General features: G+C 37.7%; 1 protein-coding gene across 1 annotated transcript in view; it reads left to right on the forward strand.

Annotated features, from left to right (window-relative positions):
• The first annotated feature begins 649 nt into the window (after positions 1–649).
• Positions 650–14093, forward strand: part of TBX15 (T-box transcription factor 15) — a 180153-nt gene continuing 166709 nt past the window's right edge. The window contains exon 1 of the mRNA XM_030205032.1: positions 650–1110. Within this exon, the coding sequence (XP_030060892.1) occupies positions 909–1110 (202 nt within the window). The 5' untranslated portion in view covers positions 650–908. The remainder of the gene's footprint in view (positions 1111–14093) is intronic.

Below are 14093 nucleotides of genomic sequence, written 5' to 3' on the forward strand. Positions count from 1 at the left end.
ATTAGCACCTTAGGCAGGACAGAAATGCAAGAAACCGCTTTTTTTTTTTTTCTTTAATGGTGAACTTTTAAGAAGTGAGACCGTAAAAGCCGCTTAGGAAAACTCTGGGGTCTCTGAAAGAACTCATTTAGCAAAAGGAATTGTATATACATTTTTTTTCCAATCTTTTTATTTATTGCACTTTCTTAATGATCACGCATTTTCCTATTGCACATTAGAAACTATTTTAAGAAGAGAATGAAGCCTTGTTTGTTTGTTTTCCTGGCATCTCAGAGTCATTTGAGCCTGGAATTTGGGAACGCGCTATCAGATGTAGCATTCTGGTACTTTAAGTCGTCCTGGATGTCCCTTGGCCAAGGCCAGTAGTTCGAAAAGGGCTGCTCAGACAGCCCTCATAGAGTTAAATCCGTGAACACAGTACGCCAACTTGGCCACATTCCTTGCCCTAGAACTTGCCTCTGATCTCTTTGCCATTGGACCGCAGCTTTTGGTTTTCCACCACTTCTCCTGTTCCTATTGGTCCTGGGCTTTTGACAAGCGTGCACGGCCTGCCCAGCTCTTGCATAGGAAAAAAAAAATCTTTCTCAGCAGTTTGGATCAATCAGAGGAACAGCAAGAAAGACAGAGAGGGAGAGAAAAAAAAGAGAGAGAGAAAGAGAGAGAGAAATGATGAAATATAAAATCTGAGAAGCCTGAATGTGAAGAAGTGCTAGGAGACTTGGCTTTTGGAAGGAATGTCGCCCCGAACCGTTCTCCGGCTCATGTAGTTCTTAAGAGGCTCCTGGGGGGACTGTTGCTTGTTTTTGGGTGCTTTTCCCACCCTATCTCCTCCCTACACTTTTTGTGCATAGCCGTTGTTTGCTGATTTACAAAGGATTTTTTTTTTTTTTAATTGCTGGGGGCATAAAATGAGTGAAAGGAGACGAAGTGCTGTAGCCCTGAGCTCCAGAGCGCATGCTTTTTCAGTAGAAGCCTTGATTGGGACAAATAAGAAGAGAAAACTGAGAGACTGGGAGGAAAAGGGGTTGGATTTGTCCATGGAAACCCTCAGCCCTGGTGAACAGCTAGGGGAGAATGAAGACTCGACTCACTGCCTGGATCTCAACCCTGGTTAGTGAACATTCACATTCGCAGTCCCTTTTCTGCTGAAGTTGTAGTCTCGGTAACAAAAGAAAAAGAGCTTACACGTGTCATTGTAGGTCTTCCCTCTGTCATTTACATTAATAATATTTACTGTTCTGACTGACTTTTCCGGGCTTGCAGACATGTTTGGCTGCTGACAACTTAGACAGCTCAAACGTGAACGTGACTATATGTAATATGGAGTATATTAAACAGTCTAATATGTACACTATATGATATATTAGCAAGTACATAATTCACACACAACTAGTACATTTAGAGGCACATAGAAACCTATGGAACTTTGGAAGGCTAAGTGCTTTGAAAATATGCCTCTTAGTGATATTGTCTTTCTCTCGAGCTCCATTTGTCTGTCTCTTCATATAGAATGAACAACTAATGAAAGTTCATTTTTTTATGCACAGTTTAAAATTATGTCGTTCTTCTTTGACTATAATGACCTACATACAGCATTGCACACGCGTCTCTCTGTTTAAAAATATCCACTAGACACGTGAGTTCAGAGAAGAGTTAGGCCCGGTGCTCCCTAGTGACCCGGCAATCTGGGATGACCACAAACCAGTCACAAACTGAATTTTTCCATAAATAAATATCTTCAACTACTGGTGGAGTTGATAGATACTCAGAAACTGGTGTTTACGACTCACGCATAATGATGAAATGTCAGTATATTGTAGAATGTATTTTTTTTATTTTTTCATGATACCATAATCATTTTAAAGCGCATAACTTAAGTAATTACTTACATTTGCATAATTTATATAACGTTGTTTAAAGGTCATATTTCTGTGAAGGGCAATACAGGCCAGGCGGGATTTCTTCATTATAATTCAATGTATTAGTTTCCTTGTGGTGAGTCTAGAGACATTTGTTCTAATAGGATGGAGAAAATAAACATTAATTAAATCTTTCACACGAAATTTGTTTTCTTTAGAAATTAGATTGTGCATTGGTGTAAAAAAAAAAAAAGAAGGCCAAGGAAGAAGACAGGTTTTAATTTGTCTTGGAAGTTGGAACAGATTGTTCTTGATATTCTGTAAAATCTTAATTTACAGGACAATATTATACTTAAGTCTACGAACAATGGAATCTGCTCATTGTTCAAAACGTAAACAGTATTGATTTAATATTGCACTTTGGGTAAGAAATGCCCTAAATAAATTATCATATATATACAGAGACTGAAATTCATACTTCTTTGCCAATAAGCACAAAAATTAGACAGGGTGTATGTGTGTGTGTGTATGTATATAAAAATATAGATACACACACCCATATCACACACACACACACACACACACACTCGTATTGGAAGACAAGAAAAACCTGTCCTTTCTCAAGCAACCAAAAAAGTTAGAATGCACAAACTGTTCTGTGAAATGAAGATGATAAGGATTTAGCTTTTAAAGGGCTCCCTTTTCAATGCAAAGCCCACTACTGTTGCAGTGAGAAGTCCCCTGCTCAAGAGGGTTTACAATCAACGGAGGTATGTTTACTAAATGTTGTGTTTACAGGAAAAATGCTTAGTAAACAAGGTCTTGGGTTTTTAACTGAGACAATGGAAGATTAAGAGACTTGCCCAAGGTCACATGGAGTGTTACTGGTAGAAGTGGGAATTAAAAAGCTGGCCTTTACTGGTTCCCAGCCCACTGCTCTAACCACCAAGCTACTTCAACGCCCCAAAATTACAGACAAGCCAAAAGCCAATAATCACCTAATATCGCTCCTACATTCTGAGAGATAAAATACTATTCTGGAATATTTTTAGATATTGACCATTTATGAGGCTGAGCATTTACTTTAGGAAGAGATTTACCCAAGGCAGTGAATTCTGCACAGCTGAGACCTGGCAACTTGATGTCTGAAACTTTTTTTTCCCCCAGGACACAAAATAGGGCAAAGTCTCACAAGATGCATACCTTATAAATTCAAGTACATAAATTCATTTTTGTGAGGTTTTCTTTTCTCCATGTTGCTTCTGGTTGCTCAGAAGGATAGCCTTCTTTTTAGAGGCCACCATTACATTCCCATGGGATTTTGTGGCCTCCTTAAACATAGATAACAAGTGAACAGGCAGAATATCTCTCATTAGAGAATGGAGGTGCCACTGATATTTTGCAATTCTCTTTTTAGGATCCTCGCGCTTTAGAAACTCATTCCAGCAGGTAACAATCCCCAACATTTAAGAATAACCTTCTTCCTTTTGATTTCACAAACTGTATTGCCTTTAAACTAAATTCGTATTTTATCATTTCTAACGAATGAAAATGACATACATTTAATTATGACTTTATGAACTGCATCCGTTTTAATTTGAAGCCAAGATTCGCCTTAAATGTTAGAACCTAAGATTGGGTACAAGTATGTTGGACTCAGGCTTTTCAATTAGTGGTCCATAGTTTGTTTAGCTCCATCTTAAGTTGTATCATATATTCTGTGGAGAAGGACATCTGTAGATCTTCTATAAACTCTTTAACTTCCTTTTTTCCCCCCCAAATCCAAAACCTTATCTTTTGAAAAGAGCTTTTTATTCTACTTTCCGTTATCAAGTTGTACATATCTGGAATTCTGTACCGTCAATAAAAGGAAAATAGGCTCCTATCTTGTGTTTAGAAAATGTTTAAAGACCTGTCTTTTTAGGAAATACTTCACTCTCAGTTTTGTACTATTCTCACCAGGATGTTCTGTAATTCCCAGATGATTGTTCAGCTTCTTGTATATTGCTATCCACATTGAACCTCTTCTATATGCTGACTACAAGATTATGTTGTATTTGTATATGTATGTTAAAATATTAGTTTGAAAAAAAAAACCCTAAATCAAAGTTTCAGTTTAAAGATTGGCATAATCTTACAAACATTGGCAAGAGTGATTTTCCTGTACAATACTTGCACTTCTATTGTGCTGCAACAAAATTCGTAAGATTCAAATATATAAAGAAATGCTTTTTAAGGTCCTTATTTCTTAACAATTTTATTGCATTGGCAAGAACAGAACGTTTTGTGTGTGTGTGTGTGATTTTTTTTTTTGGGGGGGGGAGGGGGCAATAGCACACCCATAACCAAATACCTGTATTTTGCCTATTATATAACATTAAGTGCAACAAATGTTATCGGGAGTTCGATTACTATAAGGTGCTTATTTTGTATTTGTAATTTACGTTCTTATGTCGCAAAATATGGTAGGTCTTGATGAAGCTCTTCAAATTACTTCCTTAAAGCACGGTTGATCTATTGTACATTTATTATTTATTTTATAATTAACCACATTAAGTGTCTTAAAAGTAGACACGGAGAGGACTAAGGCCTCTTTGGTCTGTTTCTAAACTCAGGAGGGAAAAATAGAACGAAGCACTGCAGCTGTCCAAGAAGATATTTCCTGTATATCATATCAGAGAAACGTGTCTTTTAAATAATACAAATATATGAACACGTTCTTCGGTGTCAGGGATTTCTTTATAATCTCTTTAACTTCTAAAATTCAAAAATACGGGTAAGTTCTTTCTGCTCCTTTAATTCTGACACAGCATCTCTCCTTTCTTCCATCAAAAGATACGATTTCTCAAGGAGAACATGATTTTCAAGCCTTCTACTGGCTTCTTTCAAAACTCGGCGGGATAATAAGTGTTGATCACAGAAATGGAACAGTGAAGCGAGAGGCGGGCAGAAATGTTTGGATGAAAATGTCGAGATGTTTGCGCCCACTTTAAATATTGAATTTAAATACAGGAAATTTTCCTCTGATTCGTTTAAATAATCTACTTTAATAGTTGCAGGAGATACAGAATGCTGTTGTCGGACTCGGGACTGGGAATGTAAGACATAGTGAAATGTGGGAGATTGGGATATTGGGATAACATGGCTATTAGGAAAAACTCCATAGAAAGGGTAATGAAAACGGTACCAACCGTGGAATTAAAGTGGCAGAGAATCTCCATTTTAATTGTAAAGAGTGAACTTCTTGAACTGGAAACCAGAACCCAGCTGGTGTAATTCCACAGGCGGATAAAGGTTGTATCTGCAGCTTTAAACACGGGGCGAAACCCATGACATTGAATTGTCCAAAATGACATAACATTTATGACAAGTAACACCCCCCCCCCCTTCCATCCCCACATCAGTTTTCTCCACTTCCCTTTGACAGTCTGGAGGAAACCCGTTCATGCTTACGGAGCTGGGTCGTATTTTTAAAAGACTTGTACATAACAGCAAACCTTTTTAAAAATTACACTCAGAGGCTGAATTCTTAAAAATGCATACTCTAGAACGTAAATATTTCATGTTTGCTGTGTGCCTATTATTTTGTGCACAGGGTCCGTCTATGATCTGATTCGGCCCATATGCAAACTGTTGTGTACGTTTATCAGCACAGTGGCTACAGCAGAAACCCGAATATTATAGGACTGAATTGAATCATTGGGCTGGAGATCAGAAATATTCGAATTTAAGAACAATAGGCTCGGGCCTTTTCTCGATCTCCATCATGGGGGCGACCAGGAAATGATAAAGACGATTGGCAAGTTCTCTTATTGCTAGAGGAAAACAGTTTAAAAAAAGTATGCTTATTTTCACTAGCAAAACTGAATGAATAATAGCTAACCATCTGCAGAGACCTCTTGAAAGGGCTGTTAAGTGTGGAAAGCCTATATATTACATGTTTATTTTTTAAAAAAATTTAGACTACTTCAGTACCGCAGGAGGTGAAAGGGAAGATTTGGAAAGAGCCAGCACATTATTGAGCGTACACCATTAGTTATTTTTAAATGGTTGGACTCCTCCCCCCCCCCAACAGAATGAAAAAAGAAAATATGTCAAAAGTCAGATTTCCACCAAAATGATCTAAATGGGTCAATAACTATCTCCCATTTTCCTCTAATCCGTAACTGCCCCCTGGTACCACATAAAGTTGAATTTGGTCAGAGGTACAGTAAGAGATTTAAACACAGCTTCACATTCGCACAAAATCAATCGCACTTGATGATTGCATTACTAGACTTTGAATACCAATTTAAGTTAATTATTGTGATTGGCCACTTGTTTTTTTTTTTTTTCCCTACATCTGAAACCTATTTCCCTCTGTTCATAATTAGATCGCTGTACTATAATTCCTTGCTATGAAAATGTGAGAAGCTAAATTACTGCACTTCTTACACCAGTTGATATATAAATTACCCCCTCCTTGTTAAAAAAATAATTATTTGTATTTTCTACAGTTTTTCAGCCGGCCTTTCTCACTTTACCCAGGAGCACAGAGAATGACAGCGATACAGACAGAGGATTGTCTTTGTTATTCTCTTCTCAGTTCTTTGCAGTTCTGTCCTTGGTATTTTACATATCTATATATTGCTTTCTTATCAATAAAGTTTCGAGAGAGAGAGAATTATGTTAATTATTTTTCAGCATTGTTTTCCCCCATAGCAGCCCTTTGAAAAAAAAGGTCCCGTGTTGTCTAACCGTATTGCCTGTTTTTTTTTTTTTTAATTTGTCATATATTTAGATGGATTACACAGGGAATAAGAGCAGAGGCGTTTTCAAGTGTCTTACGTGAGTGTGTTCTGGTTTTCTTTCTTTAGTCTTCTGCAAACTTTAAGGGTAATGATCTGGCAGTTAGAGAATCCCGTGTATTTTTTTGAGTAAAAAGGGGAGAGAGCTCAGGGGGTCTTTTACTAAAGATTAGCTCGGGTTATCTGCAGCAGGGCCCATTTTGTTTCTCTGGACCCTGCTGCAAATAAGACGAGCTAACCTTTAGTAAAAAAAAACCAAACAAACAAAGAAACCTCTCAGTGTCTGAAACGTCATGTAAACCTCCTTGGTCTGAGGACCCGTCAAGAGAAGGGAGGTAAGCAAAAGTGTAGGCGTTTTCGGGGCCTGAGCTGCCTATAATGCTTTGCTTTCTCCTTTTTATGTCCTGTCGTACGTGTCCAAAGTATTTAAGGGCTATGGAATTAGAAGTAGGATGCCCATTTTATATAGGGAATACTAGATGACTTTGCAACAGTACTGCACCCTCTACTTGAAGAGTCCCAAAGACCAGGAAACACGCAAGGCAACCTTTAGAAACCCTTGACACCCTAGGTAGTAAAAATCCAGACTGAATGAAAATACAAACCATATGAACCCAAGTCTTTGAAAGAATCGTGTTTTACATTGAAAAGCCCTCTGTAGATCCCAGGCGGATTTGTTAAAACAGAAATGATCCTTGCATTTTCAAATGATCCTTGCATTTTCTACTATGAAAACTGCACTAACTTAGTAAAAGTATCTGTAACTACCAAACTTGCTTCAGCCTATTAAATACATTGTCCTTTAAATACGCAACATTCGCTCGGTATCTCTCCCTCTCAAACTTTCAATAGATACTTTCTTTAGTCATGCAAGTACATAAGGCAAATATATTTTAAACTGCAAAACTTAAAATAGTGTGAGAATCCCTAAACCAAATCTTTCCTTTTGTTCTTGTCTTTTCCCGTTAGTTTGCATAACTTAATCTCCAACTGTAGCCTACTTCGCTAAACAATGAATGGATTTTTGGAATTAAAAAGAGTTTTCTTACAAACGTTCTAACTATGCCGTTTAATTTGGAGACTGATGAACACGCAAATTTGAAGCAGATCGAAATGAAAGAGGTGTGTATAAATATACTTGTAATGTAATAACACTTATGCATTCACATGTACTCACAGAAGACATTTTCCCATTATCATTCCCTATAAATGCATTTAAGGTTAATTGTAAACTATTTTTAAATGCGGTGTAATATGAGCCTAGTTTTTGAACTTTATGCTGTTTTTAAACGAGTATCAAATCATTTTGAAGCTATCTATTAAAAAAATGAATAGACTATCAGCTAAAGATCAGTAAACGGACATAACGCTGGCAAATACGCTTAAGACACTCAACGAGCAGATTGGTTCTCTTTAAATTTTGGCTTCACCTTCTCAAGAACATTAAAATCAGTGATGGAAGTCAGCAGTTCAAATAGCATGACTGATTTTCAACAACTTGGTGAGTCAGTTTGCTTATGCATTATTTGTGTTTATACCAGTTTTTATTTCTAGGAGTTGACTGCCCACTTGTATGCGTTTCTCCTTGAACGTGTATATATTCAGTCTATATCTCTGGTTCTTTTCCCACACACATTTATAATGCAAGACCAAATGGTGTCCATACCAGGGATATTTATTGATGAAGATACTTCATTGCGATGCTACTTACAAGAGCAGTATTGAACAAATTAGACGACTGAATGTGTCTTATTTTCGTTATGTAATTTAATTTAAAAAGAAAAAGAAGGAGAATCTATGGAGCTTACTTAGGAAAGATTAGCGCTGTTGGTAATGCTAAACCGTCCTAGCTACAGCATTTAAAAGCCAGTGTAATCTTAAAATGTAATGCAACTAATAATTCCCGAGTTAGGTTCTTATTTATGAAAAAAAAAGCAAATTGAACTGAATAGCCAAGTTCTGTCATTACAAAATGTCATAATGAAAATCAGGCAATGGGAAAATATGTGATTAATTGACTTATTGACTTATCAGATCCTCGGCTGCGGCAAGTCCTGCAACAAATTTAATTCGTTTAGCTTTAAAAGCATTCATAGGCTGTGGGAAGGAGCCCTAACTGCCTCGGTTGTACAATTAGGTGCAGCAACTGGGGAGCAAGATTCTTGGAATTTTGATTATGAATACAAACATTAAAAATCTCTACTTTAAAAACCTGGAAAACTGGGAAGAAGTTGTGAATTAAAAACACCCCCCCCCCCTTCTCAGTCAGTTTAGCTGATTATAGAGAACTTAGGGCTAAGGTTTACTTTAAAATAACACTTTTTGTTCCTCTGCAAGTTTTGATCATGGGATTCCCCCCCCCCCCCCCCCAATAACTCTTTAGCTGCTACTTTTTTGAAACAATAACAATAATTCCAACTGCATAATTTTAGTATAGCCCAGTTTCTTATTGGGAAACTCGTATGATCTCTCTACCTGTCCTTCCTAATAACATTTGAATCATTCTTCACAATTTTGGCCACTGATATTAGCATGAACCCCCAAACCTAGTCCTAGAGGAGGCAATGCATGCAAATCTCTCATGAATATTCATTGTGGATATCCTGAAATCCTGATTGGGGTGCCTCCAGGACAAGGTTTGGGAACCATTGCCCAAATCCCTTTTTCTCTCTCTATTTATTTTCAATTAAATTGAAATCTCAATAAGATCAGAACATGCTGTGATATCATCCAGTAATTTTAAAGCTGCCCTACCACTGGTTAATGCCAATAGTAAGGACAGAGTAAGTAGCAAATGTACTATGTAAACCACTTTGTACTACGGAAAGTATATCAAGAGTGAAATAAATAAAATTAGTCACTAGCTGACTCCATTTCTTGCCTAGTTTCTTATAAACATCTTTAACTGTAATGATGTACATACTAAACAAAAGATCATAGAAGGAATGTTGTCTTACAATATATGCATAATGCTTATTTAGAGTTGCTAAACTCATATTTCTTTTGTCTGTATATTTAATTGATTTGATAAAGGGTCATGGATTGCATATACCGCTTTTCTGTGGTGGGCTCACAATCTAAATTTTGTACTTGGAGCAATAATGGAGCGTTAAGTGACATGTGCAGATTATATCAAGGCAGTTTACAAATATCAAAAAATTAACAAATCTGCTTTAGAGCAATAAACTAAGAAACGTATGAGAATTATGCTCTAAATAATTCTTTGCATTGGTTGTGCATATAGAAAAGGTTACTTATTATATATTTTATTTATTTATTTATGGCATTTATATCCCACATTATTCCCACCCACGGGCAGGCTCAATGTGGCATACAATAGTCTATTAAGCAACATTAATACAAAATACAGTAATTAGTGTCAGAGGAGGGAAAGAGGAATAACAGGAGGGAGAGGGAGAGAGGGGAAGGTGACAATTTGTCGCTGTGGCAGCCGTGGGTCAGAAGGATGTAAATAAAGGCCTCACAAGCCAAGGGTACCACCTCAGTGGACACACCTATAATGGCTTTCATCACAGGCCACCAACCACCTCCGAAAAACCTGCAGAGTGAAAACAACTCTACAATAGAGAAAAAAAAACAATCTGCAGTAAAAAAAAAACAGAGAATGGTATAGTAACAAATCAATTGTCACAATGCACAAGCAATACTGTTGAACTAACTCAACATCTTGTGTATATTTTCGGAAGAATGATTATCAAGCAGAAAGTCTATGTAAAAGGAAGACAATGTAGAACAATATCAAAACTACAAAAAGAAAAGAAGACCTTAGCTTAATCCATAGAAAAAAATGATATGTTTTCCATGAAGCACGTCCTGTATTCATATAGTATCAAGAGATCCAAAAGGTCTCACAAATTGTAGTTAAACTCAGTCTCTCTCATAATCAGTCTCTGTTGACAGTCATAGAATTCTCACTGTTTCGTTGCTTCATCAGGAGAGGATATGCAAAAAGCTCATCTTCCACGTTGCATACAAATATGAAATGATAGCTGTTGAAGAGATGAAGATGCTAGACTAAAAAAAAAGTGAGAATGACAGGCAAACAGGTGAGGGAGAAGAGAAAGAGATACAGGAAGAAGTTAGTCTGTAAAAAACAATAGACACTCTAACATGTACTGCATTGATGCCAATAAAGATAATTAAAAAAAAAAAAAAACAATAGACACACACACACACACACACACACACACAGAGTCCAAGATTGAATAGGAAGGTAATGCTGTTCTATGTGAAGGAAGACAGCGGTGTTTTCAATAATTTGAAGACGTTTGATATAAGGGTGGATCAGACCAATGTCAATTACAGTAATAAAGGTGAAATATTATCAAGGTATAGATCACAGTGTGCAAATCATTTATGACAAGAAACCATTTCACAGAGCATAGTTTGTGAAATGAGAACATGCATTTCTTGATTAAGGTTGGGGTTTGAGGGGCAAACATAAGGTGGTCATCTAGCAAAACTGGATTGTCAGTTGTTTCTTTAAGTAGACTGATGGTGCAAAGGATCAAGAGAGATTTTCTTTGAGATTTTTTTTTGTGGATTAAATTTTAGTCTGTGCAGAAATAGTCAGCAAGTGACAGCCTCAAGATAGCCCTCCAAGTATGAAGGATAAATGTCTCATGAAGGTCCAGGGAGCAAACTAATTGGATGTTAACTGCATATGAGTAGACTTGTATTGCATAGCCTTGAATTAAAGTGTTAAGGGGAGACAGAAGAAAGCTGAACAAGATTGAAGGAAGGATGCCCCTATGGGGATACCCACAGGTCAAAAGGTATAAAGCAGAGAAGTGGAAATCCCAAGTCACTTGAGAAATGCATTGACTTACAAAGGAATGGAGCTATCCTAATGCTGGTCCAATGATTCTGGCTATCAAGGGTGAATGGCCACCAACTCAAAGCTTTGTTCATGTCAAACAGGACACAGCAGATACCTTTGCCACCATCAATGTAAGTACAGATCTTATTCACATTGGTAAAAAAGAGCAATTCATAGCTTTGTCCTGGCTTTTAACCAAACTATTCCTGGTGGAAGGTATTAGTTTTATTAAGAAATCTAGTAGCTGTAGGGACACAGCTTTTTCAGTGACTTTACCAATGAATGCTAGGTTAGAAATTAGGCAGTAATGATAGAGATTGGTGGGTCAAGGCTTGATTATTTGAAAGTAGAATGAATCATAGTCATAGCTTTATTCCACACACCAGGAACAAGGCTTTGTGAGAAGCTGCTATCACCATGTTGAGAAGTGTTTCTCCTCCCCATGTTGAGAAGAGTTTCTCCTTTTTGGGCAGCCAGCTTTGGAAACGCTATACCAGACCAATCCGATTAATAAACAACTTCTTGCCCTTTAGAAAAAATGCTGAAAGCTCATCTCTTTAAGTAAGCCTACCCAAATGCCCCAACTTAATCTCGCCAACTTCCACCCCCAATTATGTTCTGACTTAAATACCAACCTCCCATCCTTCTCTTTCCATCTCTCCTTAATTTTATCCCTCCTTACCCTTTGTCCCAAATTTCACTATCCTATCCTGTCTACCCTCTTTATCCTAGTCCATATATTATCTAGCTCAACTTATCATACACTACTAAGCCCAACTTTACATTGTTTTACTACTGTTTTATTAAAATTCTATTAACTTTGTATTTCAAATTACTATGTAAGCCGCATTAAGCCTGCATTATGTGGGAAAGCGCAGGGTACAAATGTAATAATAATAATAATAATAATAATAGATACAGTATGTAGGGATTTGATCAAGAGTGGATGAGGAGCATCATGTGGTCACAATAATTTTCTCTAGGCTGAATAGAGTTAGCGTGTTGAAGGCATCCAGAGAGCTTTAACTAAGATGGGGAAGAGGTGGTTGAGATGGGAACAAAAGGGAAAGACAGAAGAAAATTGGGTAGGGTCAATAATGCCAGGAGAAGTTCATTTTGGAAGTCTTCTATCTTACCTAAAAAGTGAGAAGCAAACATATTAGGCGTGAGGAAGACTCAGGTAGTGAAGAGCTGATGGAAATGAGTATCCTCTGAATGCATTAAATGTGAGTAATATTGGGTCTAATTATTGTATGTTTGCTGGTATTGCTTGCAGATGACAAGATTGGTGAAAGTTTTATTTTTCCATCATTGCCTCTCTGCTTAGTGGACTTGCCTTTTTAGCAGTGTAATTTAAGATTATATGAAGGGTGATCATGTCTAATATGGATAGTGTATTCCTTTAATAGGGCAGCCTTATCCAGAGCTGAGTGTAGAAAATTCTGGCATTAGGATAATGGGATGTCAATATTCAAGGAGTGGAATTGCCAAGAGTGTTTCTTTTGTACAGGTTGCCTCCACTCGTTAGGTAAGTTAAGAGGGAATAGCACCAAAACTGATCAGACCAGGACCCAGAAATCAGATTGAGTTTGCTTGTTCTTATAAGTCCAGCCTTTGAGGTGAAAACTAAGTCAAGAAGGTGATCAGTGGTATGTGAAGGGGCATATGAGTGGAGGCTTAGTCCAAAATTGCTTATTAGAGATAAACGGGGAAAGTTAAGGGAATAACACACAATATGTGCCTGTTAAGGTATATTAATGGCAACTTTCTGCATTATTTTACTAGAACACATTAGTTTAGGCCACTGTGGGCTACATAATAATAATGAGATGCAAAGCATGTAAATGCCTGCAAAACACCTTATTATTAGGCAAATTGAATAACACAGCATGCATTCCACTCTACAAACATCAGGCCACTAACATACAGCCCAATATTCATGGTGCCATCTTAAAGGGGCCAGAGCAATATTGACATTCTGCATAGACACCTCCCTCCAACAAAGACTCCCCACAAATATACTCCCACTCCCTGAAGACACTTTTTAAACCCCCAGTCCAAGCCCCTCTGCCCTGGACCCCCAGTCAATACCCCTCTCCCCCTACCTGTCCTCCAATTATAAGGTTCAGGGCCAATCTCTCTGATCCTTGATAGTCTAGTGGGTGCAGAGCAGGAGTAAATCCCTTCTCACTCCTACTCTATGTGGCTGTGGGTTCAAAATGTCACCTAGCAGTAGTCTCATGGTACTAACACTAGAGTTCAAGCTGCCATATAAGTTGCCATGTAAGTGGTAATCTTGAGGTATTATCACTAGGGGTCAAGCTACCATACTGCCTAACTATTGGTAGGCATCAAGAGACATCATTTCGAACCCAGAGTAATATGGAGTAGACATGACTGAGAATCCCTCCTACCCTGCACCCCCTAGTCCATCAGAGATTGGAGGGGGGCTTAGGATGTGGGAAGGGGATTCTGTGCAGGGAGGTCATTGACTAGGGTCCAAGGAAACCAGAGTTGGGGGTGTGGTCTGTGTGGGTTTAAAAACTGTCTTGGGGGGGGGGACTCTGTGGAGATTATCTTCAGGGGACAGTCTTTGCTGGAGGAGGG

The sequence above is a fragment of the Microcaecilia unicolor genome, chromosome 5 (assembly GCF_901765095.1).
Source record: "Microcaecilia unicolor chromosome 5, aMicUni1.1, whole genome shotgun sequence".
NCBI lineage: Eukaryota > Metazoa > Chordata > Amphibia > Gymnophiona > Siphonopidae > Microcaecilia > Microcaecilia unicolor.